At 39.0% G+C, this 27,209-nt stretch overlaps 1 protein-coding gene across 3 annotated transcripts in view; it reads right to left on the bottom strand.

The window, feature by feature from the left end:
* Positions 1-27,209, bottom strand: part of EPB41L4A (erythrocyte membrane protein band 4.1 like 4A) — a 118,938-nt gene that overhangs the window by 7,796 nt on the left and 83,933 nt on the right. For 2 of the 3 annotated variants that reach the window (XM_054653294.2, XM_077171314.1), the window contains 7 exons: positions 23,515-23,596; positions 19,203-19,286; positions 16,914-17,027; positions 14,505-14,552; positions 9,981-10,058; positions 5,506-5,625; positions 110-157 (listed from right to left, as the gene is read on the bottom strand). In XM_054653294.2, coding sequence (XP_054509269.2) covers positions 110-157; positions 5,506-5,625; positions 9,981-10,058; positions 14,505-14,552; positions 16,914-17,027; positions 19,203-19,286; positions 23,515-23,596 — 574 coding nt within the window. The remainder of the gene's footprint in view (positions 1-109; positions 158-5,505; positions 5,626-9,980; positions 10,059-14,504; positions 14,553-16,913; positions 17,028-19,202; positions 19,287-23,514; positions 23,597-27,209) is intronic. The other variant, XM_077171313.1, reaches the window with a different exon arrangement.

Genomic DNA, 27,209 nt, shown 5'->3' with positions numbered 1-27,209 from the left:
ACATAATTTACTGAAACTAAATCAGTGTAGTGCCACAGTGGACGGGATTTTAATAACTACATTAAAGGCAAACCAAACATCTCTCAGACTCTACAAGGACCATACTTACTGAATATGTTTCCACAGTTCTTCTTTAGCTTGTACATCTGGGCTTCTCCTATAAATATCAACAAAGAAAACAAAGGCTCAGCTGTGAAAACCATTGTCTGACCATGTTGCTGTCCAAATAACTTTTAACAGCACAGACCCTGCACAGAAATCATGATAAATATAATCCACCAGTGACTTCAATTTTAAGGTTTGTTATCTCAGAAAATTCATTAAACTTCATCGCTGTATTTCAACTGAAAAGTCATTTCTTGAATGACAGGCTCTCAATCACAATTCCAGTTTCACCAGCCTTTAGCAAGAGTGTACATAAAATATAAACAACAGCAGAATGCCCCAAGCCAAATCACTGCCCAGTCGCTGCCAACACTTATCCCTCCAAGGACAGCACATTTTGGAACAACACTTCTGAAAAACGCCCTCAGAAATGTCCTGTGGCCCACAGAGCCCTTGGTGGGCAGAAGGAAGCACAGGCCACAGGCCACAGATCAGCGATCCCAGCTATTACCCATGGACACCACTGGGAAAAACCTGAATGAAACAACTCCACTGCAATCACAATGCAGCCTCTCTCTTTCTGGTCATCTCCAAAAAAGGTTTCTGCTCAATTTATGTATTTTTGGTGTCCAATACAAAAAAAACCCCAGCAACAAACTAATCAAACTAGCAACTATGCCTACTTATGCACCCAAATATTTCAGCAAGTATTCAATTCACACACAAAGAATTTACCAAAAATGGTAATCTCCCTGTTGCAGACATAGAGATGGAGCAAAGCAAGCCTGAGGGGCAGGTTTCACATTTTCTACTAAACCACAGAATAGATGCTTCTAACTAGAACCCCTTTATTTTTACTTTTCTTTTCCTTCTCTATTGCAAGGTAAGTGCAAAACCACCACTGTTGTTTAAGTTGCACCTGGAATTCACCCAAACCCATTCAGAGTAATAGATAAGTAAAGATTTTAGACAGTGGCAAGGACTACATTTGCATTGACAGATCTGGTAACTCTTTTTCTTGTCATTATATAAGCTCAGTGTCAACAGCTAGATTGTTCCACACTATCTAAGATGTGAGGGATGCAACTTTTAGACACATACAGCACACATAAACACGCCCAAAGTTTCTCAAATACTAAGTCTTACACCATCAGGTCATACAGCCTGATCTTTTTTTCTCTTAGGCAAAAAGGCCCAACATATTCAAAGATGCTTTAGAAGGGATATTATCCAAATTTAGATGCAGATCAAGGAGGACAGCAGAGATCTGCATTTTTACCATGTTTGGCTTATTTCCAGACATCAGCCTAGGAATAATGTTCAGAGACATCTATACTGCAGTAAACACTATACAGCTGATGTAAACGCAGAATATTTTGGAATGGTGATGTTTTGGGATATTTTTTAGATTTTATAGGAGCAGAAGTTCTAGGTTCTTGACTAGGAACTTGACTGGTTTATAAACACCAGAGAAGGACCAAAGGGTGAAAAACAATCTAGCATTTATGTTTCCCTAGTGGGGCTAAAATTAATTAATGCATAACCACCTTAGGCTACAAGACTTTCCAGGCAGGATGATTCTCATCCTTGACAAACTGCTGTCCATTCCAGCTCCTCAGGTTCTCATGATGGCAACAGCTACAGCATGGGTGGTTTACAGTCCATTTGTTTTCTGTGTTCAGAGCTTTTAAAATATTTTTATGTTTCTGTTTATTATAATGCAATAAGTTTTCTCTGATTTTCACTTCTATCTGTGCCTCCTGCTTTCTGTGACCAGCTCCAGGTATTTTGCTCTGTGATTTCTGCAATTTTCCCCTCTTCCATCCCTGCAATTACCCTAATAATAAAGACTTTGCTGTACAATACAATTTAGCAGTATGGCATCCCATGGGGAAAAAAAAAGGGGGCTAAGTACAATACTCCTAATACTCCTTCACTCCTTCACCCTTCTTGCATTTACTTCTCTTTATTGCATCTTTCCATGCTGCATTTAACTCCCTGATGCAGTATATTCAGTGGCATTTAAAAGCCTTTTTCACCCCTCAGTTTTGAACTGATTTCTGCCCCCATGTAGCTTCCTGCTCACAAAATAGCAGCTGCAAACCCTGCGATCACCCTGGGGGGTGGAAGATAGGCATCCTCTTCTGAGGCTGAATAATCAGACAGCAGGGAATGTGAAAGCTCCCTGGAAATGCCAGCTTCTCCAGGGAGGCTTTGTCATGCTTACAAGCCCTAGTTTGCCTGAGGAAGCAAAGCCCCAAGGTTGCTCCCTAACCTAGGACCCGCACAAAGCAGGGTATTGTGCACACCACTGACCCATTTGATCAGCTCATGGCTTTTACTTATTCAGGGAAATACAGCAGTTCAGGACCTGGCCTTAAGACTCAAGTATCACAAAAGCATCGTGTAAAGCCGCACCAACAGTAAGAAATATTAATTGTGGGGCAGCGTGGAAAGAGAGTGGTTAAAAAGGAAGACATCTTCATTTCTCCACTTTCTAGGAACTGTGCTTCCTGCTTTCTGTGACCAGCTCCAGGTATTTTGCTCTGTGATCTCTGCCACTTTCCTTCTTTCCATCCCTGCAATTACACTAATAATAAAGACTTTGCTGTACAATACCAATTTAGCAGTATGGCATACCATTGGGGAAAAAAAGGAAAAAAGGGCTGAATACAATGATTCCTCAGACCAAACTTCTCTTAGACTTCACATCCTGCAACTAGTTATTTTCCATCCATTTAAGAAGTGTTACCATACTGGGATAACCTTACAGCACTTATTCAGGTTAGCTCCCCACCAAAGGATATAAAGAAATATGATGCAGATAAAGTAACTTAATTAAGGCGTTTTCTTTCCAAAGGCCTGTTCCCCCTTTCTTTGAAAGTAAAACGACAGAAAGCTTACAAAAAGAAGAGTGAAATGTAAGATGAAATGTAGGTATTGCATATTCTGCACAGGACATTTGTGTTTGTATGGTTCTTAAGAGCCCACAACAAAGCAATTCTTCTGTTAAATCTTTAAAGTCAGATCACAATCCCTCTTTTACTTTGTTTTCATCTTTTTACTGTGATTTTTTTTTAAAACTCACTGGTTTGATATACAGGACTCAGATTGTCCTATCTCAGTATCTGAATCAATACCTTCTGGACAATTTGCATGCTAATAAGTTTCTCTAATGCACAAGAAACCTAATGGGACTTCCCAGTAAGTGATGAATCTCATGGGGGTTTTTTGTTTATCTTTTATTTCGTTTGCACAAGCTGGAACAGCTCTACACATTAATAAGGTCTACATTATTTTTTGTGCCTGCATCTGCACCCTTATTAATATTTCAGTTTGAGTCACAAATGGTAAATTTAAATAGCCATGGAATTTTATGGCCATTCTTCTTAATTAGAAAAAGCCCTTTGGCTACACAGATGTTTTACATGAAGTCTTGAAAATAAACCCTGTGGAACTAGAATTGGGAGCTCTCTGCATTTGCTTATTCCTTGAGGAGAAAGAAAGGTCAAATTCCTGTCAAATACTTTTATTCCCAAGACCAAGGAGACACTACCTTGCCACCACAAATGATTAATATTACTCATTATCAAGCAAATGAAATGCACTATACCAGGCACAGTAACAAACATTTCAGGCACTACTTCACATATCCAAAGGGAAGCTCCATTTAAAAATGCAATAATGGACTTACTGTGAAAGAATTACCCGTTCTACTAAATTTAAGGGTTTGTATCAATTTTTGAATGGGCAAGTTGAAATGACCATTTGACAACATTTAGAACCAAAACAACCATAACCTATGGAATTATGTTTCCTTTTCTTCTGAACTGTATCTAGTCAAGTAAACAAACAGCTGAGCCAAACTAAATGAAATACATTCTCTTATAATGTACTACATGTTAACAGTAAAATGCCTTTTACAAATTTATTTTCAAAAATTAGTTTGGGCTTATTTCATTGTGGGTTTGTTTGTTTTTGTGGGTGTTTTTTTAACCTGGAGAGTATGATAAAAAGGAGAAACTCATGAATAACTAAAAGAATAGCAAAAGGAAATGAGACACCTTCCAAAATCTTCAGGACTTCCTCATTTCTTTGCTTCCTCTTGGACCTTTTCTTTCAAAGTTAGATGATTAACATCTATGTGATTTTGCTATAAGTAGTTTAAATGAAATATAACTCAGAATGTCACTGTGCTGGAAAATCAAAGCAATTTCATAAGTTAAGTTAACCACAAGAGGGAACCCGTGCAGTCCAAACAATGAGATTTACCTGGCCTGTGGGTAAAAAAGAAAAGTTGGCTACAAATTTAATTGTAACCATTATTAACTGAGTACATTTCCTAGTTTACAGCACTTTCTGTATATAATAAAACAAACCAAAATCAAATTAAATGAACTGTATTCGCTGGATTCCATACAAGTAAGCTTTAATATTCCTAAAGTTTAGTAATATATCATTGTATAATTACACCTAATAACACAAGACTTTTGCACAGCTGAAAGTGAACAAGTCTGTACAAAGCCTGTTAAAGAAGAAATTCCAATACTTGGATCTTTAAAAGTAAATTCTGTTCCTCATAAAGAAATAAAACTCTGCACTGTAAAACTGGAGACAGCAAAGAGTTCTAGCGACATGGACAATTGAAGATAGAACTCAAGTGGATTTTAATGCTGGAAACTTCAATGCTGACTAAGATTTCAGTGATACCAAACAGTGTGTCTATGCCCCAAAAACAGGCCATTTTAGAAAAGAAATATAAATTAAAGGAAACCAACATTTTCATTAGCTTGAGAAAATTAATTTCAAAAGCTGATAACTTCACCATGTCAGAACAGGCTGTAAGCAGGAACAGCAGCGCCTGGCAGTACAGCTCCATCATGGAATCCTGACATTGAGATGCAATATATCACTGACTGCTGCTTGTCAGGGATAATTTGACATGGAAACATGAGCAGCTGCTTTCATCTGGAACACCACTGCAGATATTATATGATTAAACAGGTGTGCATCTATTCCATTAAAATGTTTGCAGCTGTCAAGTAAAATCCCAATGCCTCCACAGACGTGCTGCCCAGAAAAGAGGAATCACTGTACTCATTACAGAACTGATGTTCAATGAGCCACAGAACCAGCCCGGACTTCTTCCCAGGTGATGGACAGAGTTTCTCAGAATCTTTGTTACAAAGCCCTCTCCTCCTTATTTGTGCCCTAAAATTCAAATCACTAAACAAAAGCAATTTGACCACAAAGACAAATCTGCTAATGTGGAATATGCCAGGTGAAAATCTCTGCTCCTCAGCAGCTGAGGGCCACCGCCACACTGGAGATATTCCTCCTGCTCTTTAACACGATTCAAGAGCCTTAATTTACACATCAAAGGGTTCAAGGGTTACATACGATCGAGATCTGTGCCTGGATCGCCGGTAGTTTGGATCTGCCTGGGTTTTCCCCTTCTGCCGCCGCAGCACAGCTTCCCACTGAGGAGCCGAGTCAACCATATCATTCTCCTGCCGCAATCTGCAAAAGAGGCACCAAGAGTTTAGTCTGAGGGCCCTAAGGGCAGGATGCTCTGAGAAGCAATGGGGTATTTCTACCCCCATCCCCCAGAAAATCTGCTCCTGCAATGCTGTACTTAACCTTTAATCTCGCTAAATTTTAACTAATACTCCCAAACTGCATTAGCGTAAGAACTATATAAAAGAAAACCTGCTGATTTGTTATTTAGAAACAGCATGAGCCAAAAATGTAATAATCCATGCCTTTAAGGACAGACCCACAACTTGCATTCTTCTTCCCAGTCCAGGCCGCACATCTGGAATTTTTTCCCTGTTTACATATTCCACTCTACCTCATCTGTACCAAATGGGAGAAGACCCACATCATGCTACAAGGTTTTTCTACTACAACTTTCAGAATCACTTTATTGCAGCATGCAACTTCCGAGGATCCAGGGAAAAATCCACTCAGTGAGTCCCCACTCAGAAGAATCATCCTTTCATCCTGACCTGCAACAAAGCTCAGGATGCATGCGAATCTCCATGGCTCTCCTTCCGCACCATCCCCTGAGGGTTTGGTCCCTGTCATGGCTTGTGTGGATCTAAATGACGTGCTATGCCTTTTATTCCTTCTTTTTTTCAGTTTTTTTTTTTTTTTAATCCATTAATTAATTGATGGAATGCATTACAGATTGAGCCAAATATCAAAATCCTGTCAACTCAGCACATTTGTCAGCAGGCTGCAGTAATTCCACAATGCCACAGTCCTCCAGGCAGATGCTTCCCACAGTTTTGAGGTTGCACATATGACTGCTGAGATAAGTGCTAAGGTAGTGGAGCAAATGGATATGTTTGTCACAGCAGTGAATTTAAAATTCAGCAGGGATTTCAAAATATCCCTGGAAAACATCTCCCAAGTGTAGATTGTCTGATCGGATGGTATGGCTGGGATACTGGAGAAACCAGGGGGGAAGACTGACAGGTACAACAAATAAAGAAGCCCACAGAGATAAAGGGATTACACTGGAGATGTAGGCAATGCAAAGTATGTTGTTGTTGCTCTTCACTTCAGATGTACTTTTCTCTTTGAGTTTTGAATTGTATCAGGCTAAACCAGCTACACAGGCTTCTGCTTTTCCTTTAATCAGATCTTCTCTTACATGCATAATGAATTTTGAGCTCAATCCCCAGCTACTGTAAACAGACACAACTCTACCAAATGGTATGAAGCATCTGGAGAAGACTGCAACCTCAGGTTTTGATTTCTAAGCAAATCTTTTTAAATCTGTAATCTGCTGACAGGTATTAACATAAACTTCTATCTAAGGATTTAGTAGAAAGACTCACACAGCAAGTAATGAGTTGTGATTTTCATCCCAAATAATCCAATTTGTGCAAACAGCAATCATCCCATATGGTAGAGACATCACCAACTGCCTCCCACACACGGCAGCCACTCGCACAAAAATACTGAAAATCTAAATATATAAAGTTAGCATTGCAGCTATTAAAACAAGTGATGTTAGCAAACTCAAAGTACTGTTGCACCACAGCAAAACTCTACTAGATGGAGACATGAAGAACATGCATTTTGCAGTTGCAAAGAAAGGTAGTATGCTCACATTTAACAAGGTAAAAGATGACCAAGGTACCACAATCTCTATATTAGATACATTATTTGAATGCAATGTTCAAATTCTAATCATTTTGGGGCAATTTTTTTAGGGTTTTGGCGACAGAAATGACAAAAAAAATGCTGAAAGAAATTTAACTCAAATCCTAATTTTCTATTTAAAGATATTTTTGAATAAAAACTGTTGCCCTTGCCCTAAAAGTCCATTACAGTTTTCCTTTCAAAGTTTTCACTGGCACAGGTTGCCCAGAGAGGTGGTGGCATCTCCATCCTTGGAGGTACTGAAAAGCTGCATGGGAATGGTACTGAACTACCAGCTCTTGGTGGCCCTGCTGGAGCAGGGGTTGGACCAGATGACAGCCAGAGGTCCCTGCCAGCCTCAACCATTCAGTCACCCTCTAAATCTATCAGATGCATCTTCTAAGTGTAGCCAGGAAGGAAAGTATGCTTCAGTATGTACTGCCTGCTCCTTTAATCTATTTTTATCTACACAATAAATTTTGACCACAGCATTGAAAATGCAAATGCATTTCTTCTGTGATTGAAATATGCTCATCACAGGTTCTTCTTCACTTTCATATGAACATCTGCTTAGGAGAAAACATTTATATAATGGAGTGAAACCTCAAAGATTGAGATCAGGTAAAAAGATCTTCCCCAAGATTTTTCTAGTTTTCTACCTTCAGAAGCTCTATGTTTCTGGTTTTCTCTGATAATTTGTTTTCTTCTGGCAAATAGTTCACAGTGATCTCTTGTCAAGTGAACAATATATTCTACTCTAATGTGATCAGAAGCAAACTTCTTTTGTTAATGTGAATATTCACTATTTTTTTTCAACAAAACAAACCACTTTTGTTTCTGGTTGTGTCAGGGACCTGATTACTGTACTGGGAAATAAATTGTATTAGTCTATGCAACAGCAGAAATTTGGGTAACAGCAGTTGCAAGCCTCATTATAATGTCCTATTTAACCCTGCTAGTGCTGGCTCATCTCTGAAAACAGGAAAGCTGCTCAGAGCCTCTGACCTTCCAGCTTGTTATGTTCCTGCTATGGCTGCTAACAAAATGCAGAAATTCATTATGACTGGTTGTTTTCCTGCACCTGCTCACAAGGAACAAGTCTTAGACTTCCAGCTCATTTAGTACTTGTTTAATCTAACAATGATAATGATCTTTTTTCTGGTCAGATTTCAAGTGATCACCTAAGAACAACAGATGCTCAAACATTAACATTTTTGTTGTATCTTCCATTTCCAAAAACGTGAAAAACTTAGAAACAAGCAAAAAAATTGATCTTTTTTTCTTTTTATTTTAATTCTTTTTTTCCATTAAGTGAGGAAGTGTGGGTAAAAGACCTTTCATTCTTCAAAAAATGATAAGCAGTACTTAATCCTTCTTAAAATTCAGTCTTTATATTTCCAGGAGTTCTTAAAAACATTCTTGTGGTCAGTCTCTAATTTCTTTCACTTGCTTGTGGAGCTCCCTGCAGAAGGAGTTTCACAAGAGGAAAAAAACCTGGCAAGAGTGTTCTGGGAGAAAGGGATACAAAATACCATTTACTGCTGATCACTGAAACTATATTCAGCATGTCATTTAAACTTCAGCTGGAAAACAAACCTTCCAGGCACACTAGGTTATTGTTAGCCTAGTACCCTACAAGACTGTGCTCTGATTTAGGCAAGCTTCAAAGAAATCTCGTGTCTCAGATGTGCTTTATGCCATCCCATGTGAGTGTCACAATGGTTTTTAATATTTCTTTAACTACTGCAAGTCATGCTGAAAATGTAATTATACTGCATACTCCTGCTGCACTATATAGCATGCAATTATTTCTCAGACCTTCCAGAGATGTGGAAATCATTTATCACTGAACATAAGACATGAAGAAATGATGGCAGCTCACGCAGACAGTAACTTGGAAACTTCGCCTTAAAACAGCTCCTCTTTTGTCTAGTTACATTTCTCTTGCACTGTGTTTATGCAATATGAGGAAATTCTATGTGCTTTTAAAAAGTATATTTTCAGAAAATATATATATACCTCCAGGATATTGTGATCTCCAGTGCAACATAAAATACACAGCTTTGAAGGGAATTTATAGGAAATCAATAGTTATGTCCTCTTTTTCATACCAGCAAGAAGAGAAATAGAATATATAATACAGGACTTGTTAGCATCACTTGATATGAACCATTGCTGTCCTATTAAAACTTGATGCTGTACACATTTTAGGTTTGGACCCACACCTGACATTTCGGAAAACAAAATCTTTGCACAATTAAATACATGAATTTAAAAACAACATTGAGATTCATACCACTAAAAATATTTTTACTTCTCAACAGCAATTTTCTGCTTGAAAAAATCTGCACTTGAATTTGTGAGGTAAAAGTATATGCTGAGAATATCATTATCAAGATATTATCCACTTTATTTGCATTTATACCACAAGTCTTTTGTAAGCGTGCCCTGTACTTGATCTTGTGGTTCATTACTGAGCTCTTCCAAAGGAACAGGAGAGCAGGCATTCATTGCATAATGATGTATTCTGGCAATTATCACTCTTCTTTTTCAGAAAAGGTTCTTCAGCTGCCTCAGGAGGACTCTATTCACATAAAATACGTTAAATCCATTTTTACTATGTTTATCTGAGAAAAGTCCATCTCCATTTGTGTGTTTAATGTCTTCCTAAAGACATGAAATTCTTCATGTATTCCTGTGTAAAATGTTTAATATATTGTCACCTGTTTCTCTTCTTCCGATGTTCTCTGTTGGAATTTTCGGATTCACTGCCACTGCTGGTGTTACAGCGGGACCGCGACCTGGAGAAGAGAAAAGCAACATCTCAGGATGAATTTATCTACTAACACCAAAATTATTGCAGTGCTAAATGAGGAAAGAACAACACTGTAAAGACATTACTCAGAAAACCAGAATTAAAAGACTCTGGAGTGCTTTTCTACACCTGCAAGTCATATTATCTTTTTCTTATTAATTGATTGGGAAGAACTGCTCCAAAAGTAGTGCACCTAGACTGTAGTATCAGGTGAGTGCTGTTTTCATTTTGAATAATTTCACTGTTTCATTTATTTTTTAAAATTTTTATTATTTTATTGTTCAGCATTTTTGTTGTGAATGCCACATCAATTTGTTTCTTGGAGGTGTGAAATGTTGCATCTCTAATCTGTATGGCTCTTTTCTTCTTGCAGATTCTGGTACACCCAGCAGAAATGACCCAGAATTCTGTGTTTGCAGGCAAAACAAAATGCTCACAGGTCTATATATTCTATTCCCTTCAAATGTGTAAGTTCTTAAGTCCTTAGTCTATGGAGTCTGTTCTCCTCTCTACGCTAAATTAGAAAATCATTAGTTCAAATGTCTCCCACTCAAACAAAAATGTGTTAGAAGAACAGGACAGCTAAAATCAAGAAAATCAGTTCAACCCAGCTTGTCTGAAGGGAGTGTTAGGCAGCATTGAAGAAACACCAGCACCAGCACTGAAGAGCACTAGCACTAGGATTCTGCTGCTCTTTATGGAAAAAAGAAGGCTGCACTACCTACAGGTAAACTCCTCTCTACTACCTGAGACCCTTAAATCTGTGACTGCATTTTGGAGCACACAGACCAGATGTCAGGGCTTTGGTCCTAGAATCCAGGACTCTGACACTCTACCACTGGCTAAAGCTGGCACTCTCATCACAGTCTGGTTTGGACTATTTGCTCTTTAGTGTGAGGATGGCTTGGGAATGGTTGGATTTGATGATCTGGAAAATGTCCTTCCCACCCTGAACATTTGATTCCAAAGACAGACATGTTTCTCTGCTATACTGACAGCCCAGCTGATTAATGAGGAAAGCTGGCGGATGTTAACAGGAGCTGGTCTACAAGGATTTAGGCTGAGTTGGAATCAGTGATGGTTTTGCTTCAATGGAAAACAGAATCTTTCTTCTGAGGTCTCTGGCCATGAAATAGGAGCTATAAGGGGATAACTCCTGATGATGCTGGTAGAGATATATATTTTCTTATGCCTCCTGGGTTTTCTTTCACTCTTAGTTGACATTTGTAAGAGGTCAGATTTGTTAAACTACACCTCAAACAAGCCAAGGAGACAAAGCAGTTCTTAGGTGTGAGTAACAGGTAAGGGGAAGCATTCAATGACAAGGTAGGAAGTGCCTGACTAGCACCTGCTCAGTGCATGTTCTAATGGTTTAGGAAGAAGAGCCCAAGCAGGATGAGAGAAGATTGTTCCCAGGGAACAGCACAGATGCAGCATGGAGCTGTTCTATCTGCTCAGGCACACATCATTCTGCTCTCTAGAGGACTATGTCACTCAGACACACCTGAGAGCCTCATTAAATTCTCCATAATACCAGTGAATTATAGTTGCCTCCAACAAATTGCTGAGCCTTTAAATCCCCTGGTCTATGGCATCTGTTCTCCCTTCTCTTCCAAATTAGGAAATCATTAGCTCAAATAGCTCCCATTCAAACAGAAATGTCTTAGAATAATATGACAGCTAAAGTCTAGGAAAATCAGTTCAACCCAGCTTGCCTGAAGGAAATAAATTTGGTAAAGTGAAATTTCCCCCAGAGAAGGAGCTTCTCCCTGTTGGAAAAGACACCAAGTTTAATTTTTTTTTCCCCATTTTATAGCTTTAGTCAAGTTTGTTCACCTTTGCCCTGGAGGAAGGAATTGAAGTTTTTTTCAGGGCATTGTTCCACTAGGCAAGGCCTGATGAACTTAACATCTTAACAGACTGGGAGTAGCACAGAAGAAACACAAAAGATAACGACCATCAACAACCATTAATGATCATCAACTCTAAATATCAACCCTGGCATGGTCAGAGACACCTGGTCTGGGAAAGGAAAGATAGGAACAAGGACCAAATTAGCATTGGAGGCAAACAAATTCATATGCAATAGAAAACCAAATAGTGGGAACTACATAACTTGAAACCAATGAACATTGAACCAATGAATCTCTATGGGTTTTGACTGTATAAAGTTAGTGAAAAGTCTGGTAAAATATATGTGTAATGGAATTATTTCCTCTGCACACTGAGGCTATGTGAGGATGAAATTATTTCTGTTGTTCTGTTGAGATCCTGGTCAGAACAACATCCTACCCAGAATAAAGTAATGCCTTGATTCTCTAATACTAAAAATTTTGTTGGAGGGTTTTTTGTTTTTCCCACAGTTTCAGTGACATTGTCATCCCCAAACTTCATGTTCATAATTGAAAGCCAGGTTATCCATGCTGCCAGCTAAAAATATACTTTTCTGGGTGAAGCTCAAAGTGGGAATAAAAAATATATGTGTTAATACAGAAAATTGTAACCCCAAAGGAAGAAGGAAGATTAAAAGATGATGTCAAAAAGAGTCACTCAAGCACAATGGAAGAGTGAAGAGCAATAAAAATGCTCTAGAATTGCAGGAGACTTTACACAGCCAAAAAGATACCTTTCCCCAGCCCAGTCTTATCAGATGTTTAATAAATATACCACTAACATCAACATCAATAAGTTGTTTGAGCAACACTGTTCTTTCACACTTCCAGGTCATTAACATGACTCTTCTACATTTTTCAGTATGACAAGAAATTTTTTCATGTGATTTAAGTAATTTATATCATAAGGTAAAAAAACAGCCAAAAATCACAGCATGGCAGGCAAAGTATAAGATAAAACATCCAAATTGATCAAACTCAAGATGAGCCTTTCTCTAACTTTTCAGGAATGAAAATCTGATTCACCTTTTAGATATTGCCCATTGAATTACCTTGTGTTTCTTGTCAGGAAAGCATTTGTGGGGAGACAGAAGGACTCCTGAGCTGTCAGCTGAGTGGCAGCTGCTCATGCTTGCTTGTCAGAATATTATCTTTCACTGAATATTAACTATCATCTTTTATTAAAATGAATAAAATACCAAAAATGGGTAGAAAAAAATATAGTTTCCCATATCAGGTGCAAGAATACATGAGACCATCCCTATCTCTGACAATTTTAAGGTACCTTTTGTCCTGCATTCCCCTGTTTTCCTTGTCATGCAATATATTTGATATTTTGCAGGTAGAATACATATATACTGTGGCATAAGGAGCCAGAAAGAGGTCATAGTCAGTTTTACAACAGACACAACAAATAGTGCCTAGGAGGGGGCTTGGAGGGCTGAGGAAAGCTCACATTCTGGCACAGTCTTTTTCTGGTAAAAATGAGAGGAGAACAGCCAAATTGAGAGGAAGTAGAGAAGGTCTTTTGCAATGTACAATAACAAACATGTGGTAAGAGGTCCCTTCTGAGCCCTGAGGCTTTCCACCTGAGATGCTTAACTAAATCTTCCCAGTTTTATGTGCTGGACATCTATCACAAGATTACCACTTACAGCTTGTAATGTTAACATCCTTCCAAAAAACATTCTGTTATCTCATAGAAAGTACAAAGTACATGAGCACTTTCTCTGGCTTCCCGTGATTGTCCCGAGATGTTTGTATCTCTGCCAGAGCTCCTTTCCCATGCTGCTGCAGTGATTCAGATCCTGGGAGTGCCTCCTCGCCTTCCCAAGCTCCAGAAGCCTCTGACATTGAAATGCACTCCACTGTCTCTTTATTCCAGCAGTGCAAGCAGGAGCACAGGAGCAAGGAGGAGCACTAAACAGAGTCATGACAAGCAGATGTGGCAAAAATCTGAGGTTGTTGAAGGTCACACCCAAATTCACACCTGCATTTTATTTGAAATGTGATAACTAGTGAAGTCTGAAATGGGAGATGGGGGCAGGGAGAAGAAGCTTAAAAAAATCGACAAAAAATGTAAAAGACAGCAAGAGGACCATCAGGAGTTACATATGCCTTTGCACTTACCTCTGGCAGGACAATTCATCTCAGATGACAGCACAATTGTTTGCAAAACAGATTAATTAAAAGCGGGTAGGGAGGCTGGAGAGGTAAAAACAAATCTGCAGATTCAAAATCCAAAAGCTAGAAGTTTTGGAAATGACTTTCAAGTTGCAGATAAGCCCTTAGAAAACTTTCACAAGCTGCTTCTGACATGGAGTAGTAACCATGTACTGCAAGACTCTGCTGTGATGAGGCTACACCACAGAGCATTTTAGCAAAAGATAAGAAATAAAAAATAAAAAGGTCATAACACAACAAACCTTTTAGACATTTAGGAAGATGAGGGAGAAGACTGAAAGAAGGGAATGCAGTGAACAAAAATATGAGCAGTACCTTCAGTATCATTTCAAAGGTGCTATAGATCATATATTTACCTTCTCCTTTGCTTTAAATCTGAATCTTCACCACTGTTTTGATTTTTCCTGTGACATTAAGGAAGTTTTAATGAAGTGTCATAGAGTTACTTAATACAAATACACAGAACTACCCATAAAAAACCCAGTGTTTTAGTTTTTTGATGGATTTTTTTTGCCAGTATGATGTCAGGCAGAGAAAATAGGGCATGTGCTTGTTTTAAACCCTTCAGAACACCTTTACAATAAGCTTTGAAGGCATTATTCCATTCAAGGTCTCATCACAAACCTTGACTTGCAAAATTCAGCAGAGCATGCTGCTCTTAGAGTTTCCTACTGTTTCCAGCATAGCAGAGTGTGGTGGTTTCCTCTTAACTCCAGTAAAGGGTGGATAAACAGCAGAGCTATTGTTATTAACAGTTGGAAAAAGAAAGTGCATGAATAAAACCAAGACTCAGGAAGGCATAATTAAGTTAAAATCTACCTACTGTTGTCAGTCTTCACAGTCTCACATATGAGATAAGACTTTAAAAACATTTAAAAACCACAGTTCATGTGGTAGCTCAAGAGAAAATTTGCTATTGGCATGACTGTCCACTGACTAGATCGGCCCAATGCAAATCCCAGATGATAAAACAATTTCCTGCTGCACAGTGCACAAACACTTTTCTTGATATGAGAGATCTTTGCAATGCACATCTCTACTCTTTTGTTTTTACAAAGCCAAAAGAGCCCTTCTGACAACTAAGCTAGCAATGCACCAGAAGAACTGTGCTGGTTTTGTCTGCAGTGGGGTTAGTTTCCTTCACAGTGGCAGGCATGGGGCTGTAGTTTGGGGTTGTGCTGAACACAGGGTTGACAATATAGAAATGCTTTTGTTATTGCTGAGCAAGGACTGCACAGAGCCAAGGCCACACTGGGGAGGAGGCTGGGGGTGTGTGGGTGGCTGGGAGGGGACACAGCCAGGACAGGTGACCCCAAACTGACCAAAGAGATATTCCAGACCTTGTGACATCAGGCTCAGTGTATGAAGTGAGGAAAGGAGGAGGAAGGAGGGGATGTTTGGACTGATGGTGTTTGTCCTCCCCAGTAACTCTTAGTGTGATGCGTTTTGCTCTGCTGGAAATGGCTGAACATCTGCTCAACAATGGGAAGCAGGGAATTCATTCCTTGGTTTGCTTTGCCTGGGTGTGTGGCTTTTGCTGTGTTTCTCAACTCACAAGGTTTCTATCTCCTACCCTTCTGATTCTCTCCCTGCTGGCAGGGGAGTGAGTGAGGGGACTTGGCTGAGGTTAAAACATGACAAAACCCATTCAGGAAACACATTGCTGTTAGCACCTACAAGGGCTCTATCCAACAGAGCAAATAAACATAACTCCATTGCCTGAGAGTTACACTGATTTATTTGAGGTCACTAAGCATGCACTATGGGTGAGTTTCTTCTCTCCTGTCCCAGACAGCTAATGGCAGATAAAAGGTCTGAAACAGTTCAGAAACCTGACAAGGATAAAAGCTCCACATGAAATTGGATTTCCTCATCAATATAGCTGCATTGTCAGAGATGCCTTTGCCAGCTCTGGCTTTGAAGGCCAAACAGGTACTCATTTCAGAGCTGTCAGAAAGAGATGTAACTCTCAAGTGCTGGCTCCTGAGGCAGTTCTAGAAGACTGCAATGAATATGGCACAGTATCTGTGTTTGTTTATACTTCATAACAGATCACAGCACCAGGCATGGTGCCCCAGTGATGAAAACAGCTTCTCAGCAGGACAAATCATCCCAGGTAACAAACAATTTTCTCAATACTCTATTGCTTCAGAATTGTCCCTGTAATTTGCTTTTTGGACATGCTAAAGGACACACTGCACAGAATCTCCACCCATTCTATTTTACTCCTCTAAGTCATTCCATTCAGTTTGTACCAATTGAAATTGTCACTAGTTGTACTTTTGCTAGCATCCTTTCTAATGCAAAGTGGTTCTTATATGGGACTATTGAAGACAGCTTTATGGCTCATTTGTGTAATCCTTGGGGCAGTTAAAATTAGGAAATGTACTTATAACACCACTTTGGAAGCTCAAAGCAAGAAAGCAAATCCATCAGGGCTTCCATTCACCATGCAAAAAGAGCTCCAGTAACTAAAGGAATCTTGCCATGCCAATAATGCAACTTATTACACTTTTAACATCATTTCCCACAACAGCACACAAGCAAGCAACCTGACCAAAGCTTCCTTTCCAAAAACAGCTGTGGCATTCTTGCTCAGGTGTTTTTTTTAAATTTTTTTTAAAAAGCAGGTATGTTTTTTTACTGCCCCCTGGAATAGCCCCTTTCCCAGGACCCAGCTATGCCACACAAGCTGAGCACTGAGCATGCAGGACCTCCAGTTTCTACACAGAAAAGCTGGCAGTAGTTAATCCTGAGGCCCTTACCTCCTCCGAACTGGCTGCCCAGACTCATTTTCACTTCCACCAGATGGGTTCCTTCGGCGAGAGTAAGGAAACTTTGGTGATTTATTGCGGTCACTGGCAGAGTTATAGAGTCCACTGAGGTTAAAAAGGAAGAGCAAAGAGTCAGCTTTAAAAATTCCAGGGCAGCTAGGCCAGCTGAGATTCAGCTCACAAAAATGAACAGATCCATGCACGCACGCACACACTCACGTACAGGTGAGCATTCGGCTATGTGCACTTCTCTGGGTGTTAGTGGTGTTCTATGTAAATGCAGATAGCACTGCTTTCTAGCAATAAATTTTTCACACTGAACCTTGAAATGTAGGAGAGAGAGGCCTCTTAGCATTGCCAGGTCAACAACTCTAAGCTTACAAAGAATAGATTTTACCTTATTAATATTCTTTTACCATAATAAAATTTCTGTGCTTTAGTATGGCATATCCAACCCAGAGCTAGGTATCCTTCATGTTTTCCATGGATGTAAGTATGAACACTTCCCATGTTTTGTCATGACATTTGTCTTCATCATAGAGCTGATGCTTGGGAACAGGAAACAATTCTATCTCCATTTCTCTTCTGTTCATCCACGCAAACCTCTGCCAATGGTATGGAGGTGTTCCAAGCTCCAGCTTTCTTTCTGTTTTCCTTAAAGCCTCTGGCCTTCAAATTGAATCCATTCTTATTCATCTACCTCTGCACACAGCTGATTACAGCACTGCTCTGCACAGGTGAAAAGTTCCCACAGCTCATCTCAATGAGAATTATTAAGAGCTGTGAAAGCCTCTGTGCAACATCCAGCCTGCTTATGTGTCTAAACCTGCATAATGCTTTAGAAATAATCGTTTTGCAAAAACTCAATCCTACCATTGTTTGCTTTCTGCAAGATCAAACCTCCTGCTGTCCTGAGAGCAATTGAAACACTGGAGACAAAGTGACAAGATGACACCACTTTCCTAAATATAACCAAAGGAAGGAGTGTAGCAAAAGAATATTTGCACGCTGCTTTGTTCCTGCTCTAGAAACTACCACTGTTTACAGAAGGAGCACAAGGGGTAAATCATCAGGGTACCCCAAATGACACACCAGATATAGATCTGAATTGTCACAGAAAGGTAAGACCATTCTGGATTACACTTTACATGCTGTCTGGTTCAGTAGCCTGTTTCCAACAGCAGCTGTTAATAGCCAGCTACAAGAAGCAAAACCCTGAAGGCAGCTCCCCAGTGCTCCCTGAGTCCCACACCATTCCCACTCCAGAGGACCTACTGAGCCAGCTGCTGCACCTCCTCTTCACAAGCCCTTCAGGATTTTTGTTCCATGACTCACCCAGCTTCCCTCAGGAATTCACCTCCTTGCAAAGGAGGACCACAGGTCTCCCACTCATGGTGAGTCACTACTGACTGCCTTTTAAACCACTTTCAATAGCTTCACCTGAAGATCCTTAGTTCTTTTACTGGAAAAATAGAGTCCTGGTCATTTCCTCTTTTCTCAATATGACTTTTGATTTTCTATACGTCAACCCCTGATATTCCCTCTTTTACATTCTGAAGGAAGATTCCTTTCTGCCTCTGCCCTTTCTCCTTGTACAGATTTACTGCAGAGCCTTTCACATTTTTGATCACCTTTGCTGCTCGTCTCAAAGCCTATGCCTTTTCCTGAGACAAGAACATCAGAAGTGCTTCCAAAATGTGATCCACTAATTTATATAATGGCATAATTCTGTCCTCTTGCTTCACTAATAATTGTTAATTGTTTTTCTGATTGCTACACAGCTGATGTTTTCTGTGTTATCCATCATAATTTCATAGCACATCATATTAACCAGAAATCTAGGGTTATTTTTTTTTGTCCTTATGTACCTCTCTTTACATTTTTTGACTCAACAGAATATACCCATCTGTCACATTAGGAGTCTTTCTGCCACTCTTAACAGACAAATTTCTCACTATCCTAAACAATTTTGTATCATCACCAAACTTTATTACCCCTTTTTCAAATTCTTTGGCAAATATTCTAAATATCAGAGATCTATGAACAGATCTCTGTAAAAAGCCACTGCTGACATTCAATCACTGGCTACCTCGTCTTACACATACTTTCTTAATTTTTAACTGTTTATTTATCCATGAAAGAACCTATCTGCTTACGTGCAATACATATCTATTGTGAATCAAATAACACATTAATATATTGTATTAATAACCTTTGACCTTCTGCTGTGGTATGATATTTATTATTGCACAATACCTAAGACATCAAGTCTTGCCTTACCTTTGTGGGCCATTTTCCTCCCATGGAGCGCTTGTTTTACTTCTTTGTGTTTCTGGACTGTTTTCATTTTTCATCTTTTTAAAGCTAAATAAGAGTACAGACAAATACACATGTATATATATTAAAAAAACCCTCAAAACATTGTACACAGATCACATTTTCTTTTATGCTGACCACTTAAAATTTAATTTTAAGATGTACAGTTATTAGAGAGATCAACCCTGGCATACAGTTATTTGTCATGTGAAAGAGGGCAAAGAGCTCCTATGTTGAAAAATCTCTCCCATAAAGAGCAAACATAAGGAGAAGGAGAAAGAAGAAGAGCAAAAAAAAAAAAAGAGAAAAGAAAGAGAGAAAAAAATAATCTCTGCAACCTCATAATTGTGGCAGCACTGAGTCAGAAAAACAGGTAATGCTGTCTCCAAATAAACGTGAGCAGATACTTAAGCAAGAAGTCTAACAGTAGGGCAAACATACAGCATGATCTCATAGTCTTCCATAATATGCATTTAAAAGACTATCGAATCAGAGCCTTTACCTCCTTTTTATTTTACAAAGCTCTAAATGAAACTTTTTTCCATGGGTTTACTTAAATACCTTTAGAACATTTTTTGATTTTTGTAATAAATAGTGCCTAGTAGGAGAATATTCCAGTATCTAGCTATGACATAAACAATTATTTAATGTTATCTCAAAACTTCCATCTGGTTCAAAACTTCAATCCCTTGTTCCTGACTGTTTCTGTGATTATAAAAAGAAATAAAGAAAAACAAACAGCTATGAACGATGGCTCCCTAAATCAAAAACTCCACCCCTTACTTTTTTTTTACACATTTTTAACTGTCTAATCCCTTTTCCAAGTGAAAGAACCACAGACTATTTAATCTCTCCCAGTACAGGAGTCACCACATACCTCAGGTTATCCTTATCGTCTTTCTCTACCATTTTTCCAGGTGTACAGTACATACTTTAAAATGGGAGCAACAAAGTCAGGGGTGATGAAAACTATTCAAAGCATGACAGATCACAGGTTCATAGGTTCACAGAGTAGCATATCCTTCTCATACCCTCCCCAGTAAAGCCTTGGGTTTTATTTTTGCCAGAAAGACATTTTTGTGAAAGAGCTGACTTCACTGACTGCTGCAAGGCAAATTAACATAACAGTCACCTGGCTTGAGAGATATGTCAGCATTTGTAACCAGTCTCCCACCATACCTATGGGGATGAGGGGAAAAAGCAGTATGCTTCAATTCTTCCTTTATTCCTATCATTCTCACAGTGTCAGGTTTTACAGCTTCTGACCCATTAACGCTCCCAGAAAATTGCACTTCAAATGCTGGCAAGTGGCTCTTAGCTGAAGCACACCCCTGTCCAAAAGCTTTGCAGAGCTTTTCCTGCAGCACCATCTCTAGAGCTCTTTTCCTGCAGTGCACCTGAGACAGGACAAGGCAGCCACACTGATTTCCACTAAGGTCAAGTACTACTGACAGCAACCCCGTACAGTCATTAATACACCATATAGTTATAAAGTGCAACTCAAGCAGGAAAAATAAAAGCTTTACAGTTGCTTACAGAGAGGAGGATACAAGCTGGGAATTCTTTCCCCAGAGCAGGAGGTGACAGACTCAGCTTTATGAAGGAATCGTGGCTACTTAACTCACTAATCCACTTTTAACCTCAGCCTTTGGTTACTACAGGTCACTGAGTTAATCATTTAATTCTCACAGAGTGAACAAAATGCAAAGCTACAGTAAGTCAGCAGGAAAAGAAATAAAATTACACCTTATCAGGTAAATAATTTTCTTAATACTGCACCCATTAATTATTGACTCATGGATGCATGCAATCTATTCCTAGGCTCAAAAATATGTGTTTACTACAGACTGAGCAAGTAACCCACATAAATACATTTCTGTCCCATATTGCAAAAAGGAATTGATTTGCACAGCGTGCACTACTCCCTAGGCTCAACTTAAACAAATGTGAATTCTGTTTTCAAATCTTAAAAGGAGAAAGCAAATGTACCTGGGAGATGAAATTAATGCATTAAATTCCCAAGTCATTATTCATTTTGAGCAGACAACACTTTACAGACAGGAAGCTAGACCATGGAGCTCTTCAAATACCAGCAGTATCTCCAGGAATGCAGTTGCAAAAGGTACTCAGTTCATTCAAAGTATGTGAAAGGGTTAGGATGTGAATGTCAAGTGAGATTCATTGGAGGGTTTTTATGATTTCAGTTTATACCACTTACACAGAAGTGATTAACTATAGATCTCAACAGTGAATTAGATGTTAAATATGAAAACTCAGCTTGTGAACACTACTGAAAGATGCTCTGCAAGCATCACTAACAACTAATGCAAGAATTACACAGGATGGAGCAAACTTCCAAACTGTAAGTGCTACACAAATTTTGTGTGCTACCTCTTACATACACGAAGCCTGGCAGACCCAAAAGGTGTTATTCATGTGCAGATAGAGACACAGGGAAAAAGAAATCAAATCCTTAAGGGAAAAGCAATTTCCAACACCTTTTTTTTTTCTGGAAGTGACTAACACTGTCTGAAACATGACTCAGTAAGAATATGCCTGTGAACTGCTTTTAATCTGTCAAGGTAAGAAACTAAACTCAGTAACCTTGAAGCTGTCATATTGAGAGTTACTTATTCTGGTTCTTTGTCTAAAACCTGTCTATCCATTTCTTTTTAACAGCTCATTGTTAAAAATTCTGAAGTAAAGGACTCCCATGCCTCCTAAAACAATGACCTCTGCGCTGTGGAATAATGTTACCTTTTGTTTTTTATCTTTCTTTCTCCTAACAAATCACAGAACAACACAATGGTGGGGCCATCAGGGTCCTCTGAATGTCATCTGGTCCAGCTGCCTGCTCCAGCAGGGTGACCCAGACTCAGTTGCCCAGAACTACTCCAGACAGCTGTGGTATTATCTCCAAGGACGGAGACTCCACCACAATTATGGACAACCTTTGCCAGTCCTCAGTCATCTGCACAGGGAAAAATTTCTCCTGACGTTCAGAGGGAATATCCTGTGTTTCAGTGTATGCCCACCTGGTCCTGTCACTGGGCACCACTGAAAAGAGCCTGGATCCATCCTCTTTGTGCCTTCCCTTCATGTATTTTTTTACCTCTGTATTCTTTTCTACTTAATGGTTTAGCTTCAGCATGACCAAGTGGCAATCATAAACTTTTTTTAAACACACAATTAGCATTTTTTTCTAAGGGTTGGAATAGTGGATTCAATTTCCCTCAAAATGAGAAAGGAATTTAGCTCAACTTTTTTTTTGGAGGTCAACTGTTCTAAATGTTAGGCAATAGAGAACACTATCCACCAAGTATTTGCAGTACATCTTTTAGATCGTTTTTGAGAGTTCGATCCAGATAACTAGTTTGTGAAGCCAACAGCCTCAATGCATAGGTAAGTCCAATTAAGGGTTACTCAGTCAGGAAAAAAACCCAACTGTCAGGATTGCCAACCATGCAGAGACAGATATCTAGGAAATTAAACAAAAGTTAGGTAGAGTGTTTTTGACTCATTCTTTTGTAAGATCACTCTTTTTCTGATTCAGGCACATAAATTCCACCTAAAATTAGAGGTGGGGATACAAACCCCTTTCTGAATCTGAGCCTTAGCTCTTCCTTTCAGATATGCTTAATAACCAGAAACGTGCATTTCAACACTGATAAATTAGACACGGCTGAGCACACAAGTCCAGGGGACCCCTGGCAATTCACTACTCCTACAGATCAGGAAGAAACGTGATTTGTACCTGATTTTTACTATAATTTGAACAGTGTAATGGGCAATCACTGCAAGATTAACCAACCTGCTGGAAGAGAGTCCATGCCCAGCCCCTCCCTTCCACACACCCCAAGCTTGCCCTGTTCAGAGGCAGAAGGCCCATGACCTGAGGGCACGGACAGCCAGCCCACAGCTCCCATGGGAGAGACTAATAGGACTTCACAGGACTACCCTGACCAGTGCACTTTGGGTCATTACCTGTTTTTTTCCTATTTAAACCTGAGACTGTCTGCCTTCCCATTAACTTGTGCTGATTTATGTGTTTTCAAACCATGTGTCACCTGAAATCCCTGTTCCGAATTGATTGGAAGATAAGGGTTTTATAAAATTAAATACTTGGCAACACTCTCAGACCTTTATCAGCAGCTGATCAGATGGTCCTGAACTCAAGGGCAGGATAAACTAATAGTAATGATTACTAAATATGTTCCTCTTTCCAATGCATTGTACAATGTCTTAAAAGTTGTAAGGAAACTGTGGGTCTACATACCTTTTTACTGGAGAAGGTGCAATAATTTTGGTAGTTCCTTCATTTTCCCCATTTGTTGTGATCTGGCTCATGTTCTTAGAACCTGGAAAAAAATAAAAAGCCCAAAATAGTTGAATCCTGTAGCATAAATATTTGCACACCTACTCAGCATAATCACCTACAGGGCAGCATGAGAGATAAAATGAGACACAAAATATCTGGTGCATGCTCATCTTGTTAAAGGTGTGTAAGGATCACACCTTTGTGTCTTAGCCTTATTTCTAGTTGTACCAGGGCACTATAAAGTTTCACATGAAGCTCATTCATTACTCTTCCACATAAGACAGAGAAGTCTGAAGCAGTTGTTCTCCAAGAGATACTCTGCCACTGCCAACAGAAGGAAATTCCCTGCTCAGTCAACAATGAGAATAAAGGTGTGAGGAGAATAGAGTTTGATTCCTGCTGGTGCCATGATTTCAGTTTCCGTGCTATGCTGTTAATATCAATCTGTAACTTCCCTTCAGTTTACACATTGTGTTTCCACCTAATTGGCAATTTCAGACATTTCTTACAAAATTGGTCCCATCTTGAAACAGATGTCAAGTAGAACAACAAAAAAATGACATTATTGATGTAGACCTCCTCTGGACAGGATTCTGAGCATGTTCATTGAAGATAATTAAATAGATTGAAGATTATAATATGATGTCCTCTGGACAAAAGCAACAGCATCACTATGTTGTTAATATATGTTGTTAATAGTACAAACCCCAAGCCATTTTGACTGGCTAAAACAAAAATGTGATGTCTTAATTTAAGCTGTGAAAAGATTTTGCATGGTAAGTTTTTGCCTCAGAGAAAAGATTTCTTCACTATCTCCTTCAACTTCCTATACCACCCCTTTGGCATACAAAGTCTCTGGACCCTACCTCAACACAAATACTTTCGATTTTCTGATGCCTTTTGTCTGCTCATCAATTGGTTCTCTTACAGGTTAGATTTACCAGTCTTCTGCAGAAATCAGCAAATACATGACTTTTTCAAACAAAGGAATTTATCTCCATACTTCACATATTCTTCTGTGAGGCAGTTTTCAATTAAGTCACAGAAAGTCCTTGTCACTTAATGGAGTAATAAAAACTTACACTCCAAAACATACCACAGAAGTGAAACAGCTGCCAGAAAAACAGCCAAGGGTCAAATGATATAAAAGTAATAGACACCTCCAGAAGTGATTGTTTGCTATGTTTGGTAATATCCTTACCATTCTGCAGGCACCCAGTCACCTCTGGGTGTCAGGCCATGGTGGGTTAATCAGGAGTTTTCTGTCCATGCCTACAGAAACTGTAATGATTGTCTCCGACTATGTTCCACCTGGTGTATCTTTTACTGACTACAGTACTGTTCTATCAACTTATATCTCTGTATGATATAGTTATCTAATATAAAAAAGCAGACTCCAAAAACACTGTCCAAACACTAACTTCATTGCAAAACTTATTTATATGGGTGCTTCTTGCTTGCCAAGGCAACAGGCCTCTCAAAAATACCTTAAACAGAAATCTTGAACATGTCATTCGTGGCCAGTTTCCCTGGTTGTTTACATTTGGCTGGAAAAGGTACTCTCAGGATTGAGTGCACTGCACTGAACTTTTCCAATGAAGTGAATGCACACACTTAATTCCCTTTTACAGCTATATTGACACTGATTTGTCCATTCAATTCAAGCCAACTATTACATTTTTAAAAACTCAAGTGTCTAAAACCATATCAGCCTGGCAAGTTAGTTAGCTTGTCCTGCCTGTTTCTTATCAGGTAAAGCCACTTAACTGACATTATCTGGAAGCAGTGTTTGTGTTTAAACCGAGTCATGAGAGCAGCAGATAGTGCGACCAAATGGAAAACATGCAGTAAGAGCATTGCACCCTGGGCTCCTGTGAGCCTACAAAAATGAATGGACTTTCATATGTCTACACCAGTACAGCCTACTCTGTGATAAGGGCTGTTTTTCTTATTAGTTTCTAAGACCGTAGCCTCAAGAGTTTGTTCATCTCACGCCCCATGACTGAAATGCGGAAGCAGTCACACCCATCCTTTTACCAAACATTGGATTTTAAGTAAATTTTAAAGTACAAAGCTCTAAGTACATAAATTAGGAAACAGTTAAAATCACCCCAAGATCCATTCTCTCAAAAATCTAACTTTCAAATCCAATCTTACAATTCTCTGGGAAAATAACTGGGCCAGACCAACAGCTCTACCACAGCTACCAGTAGGGCAGTGAGAGGCATCTGTGGCAAAATGTGATTGCTTAGGGAATTGACAGTACTGTAATTGTAATACCCACACCCAGTTCTCCACCTGGCTTCTAAACATTTATTTTACACTTGTTTATACAACTACCCCACGTGCAAAGGCAGGGACAAACCAAGTCCTCAGCTACCAAACAACAACAAACCCTAAGCAACGTGTTTTCGACTTCTGAATAAACTCAGAATCACAGCAACAGGTCTGGTCACATCAATGTTTGTCCTGAGAGGATGTTCCCAAGGAGCTTTTCATGTTCAGCACTCAGCCAAAAGAATAATGAACACTTTCACTGTATGTGGTGAACGCTGAACATTATCAGTCAGGCCTTAAGACAGTAAGACAGAACAGCAAGAGATCCTGTTCCATGTTTAAGTTTATTATTTGCAAGTAGAGCAAAATGCAACTGTAATTCTCACTCACATGAAAGGGGAAAAACAAGCAAATGAATGAAGTTAGTCTTATCTCACTCACAAGACTTGACAGAACAAAACAAAAGAACTCTTTAAATGAACACCAACTTGAATACCAGCCTAAACATGTAGCAAAAAAACCCCTATGGGCTACTGTAAAAACACAGTCTAGATCTAATGTAAAATCATAGCCATTAAAGTCTCCTGATACGATTTTTGCACTAGCCCTAGAACAACTGAAATATGAAATGTATCAAACAAGTGACAAAATAGAGGTTACTACATTTTAAACCACTGCAATCTGTATTCTAAGAAAATATTCTGCCATGATAAAGCCAAAAGGTCTGCACTGTTCATCCTATCAGGGGAAGCAATCTACAGCAGTGGCTTGTATACACAAAAAATAGTTTCTCTCTATTGACAATATCATCTCCTTCAATCTTGATGTTAAACCACAAATATTTTTACTGAAAACAGAAATAATATTTTCTATCATTGTCTTGGCTGGCACCTGCTCCAGCTCTTAACCCAGAGTTCACCAAGTGCATGCAGTCCTAAGGACTTCAGGGTACTTTAGTGGACCAATGAGACAAAGAAACATTATTGCTCAGCTCTGCTAGAGATAACTAACCTCTACCTTCAGGTGACAGAAAAAATATATAAAAAGCACATACTATGTTTATAACACCAGAACATGTACACAAAAAGATGCAACGAGGGGAAGGGTTTTATTTAGATGTCAGACGTTAGAGGATTTAGCACTTCATAGACACTTATCTGATGGAGGCAATGCCAGTATTATATTATATATTATTTATATTATAATTATATTATATATTATATTCTAACTGTCCCCAAAGCCACTGCTGTGGCTGGTCCCATCACTGGTACCAACAGCTTAAAAAAATACTAAAAAAATCAAAATGGCTAATAGTAGTGAGTGCAAAAATGAAGCCCTTTAATACATTTCACTTTGCAGTCTTAAGAAAAGATAAA

This window comes from Agelaius phoeniceus, chromosome Z (genome assembly GCF_051311805.1).
Source record: "Agelaius phoeniceus isolate bAgePho1 chromosome Z, bAgePho1.hap1, whole genome shotgun sequence".
In the NCBI taxonomy this organism is placed as follows: Eukaryota; Metazoa; Chordata; class Aves; order Passeriformes; family Icteridae; genus Agelaius; species Agelaius phoeniceus.
The sequence above is the reverse complement of the archived record's forward strand: the minus strand, read 5'-3'. Positions and strand labels throughout refer to the sequence as shown.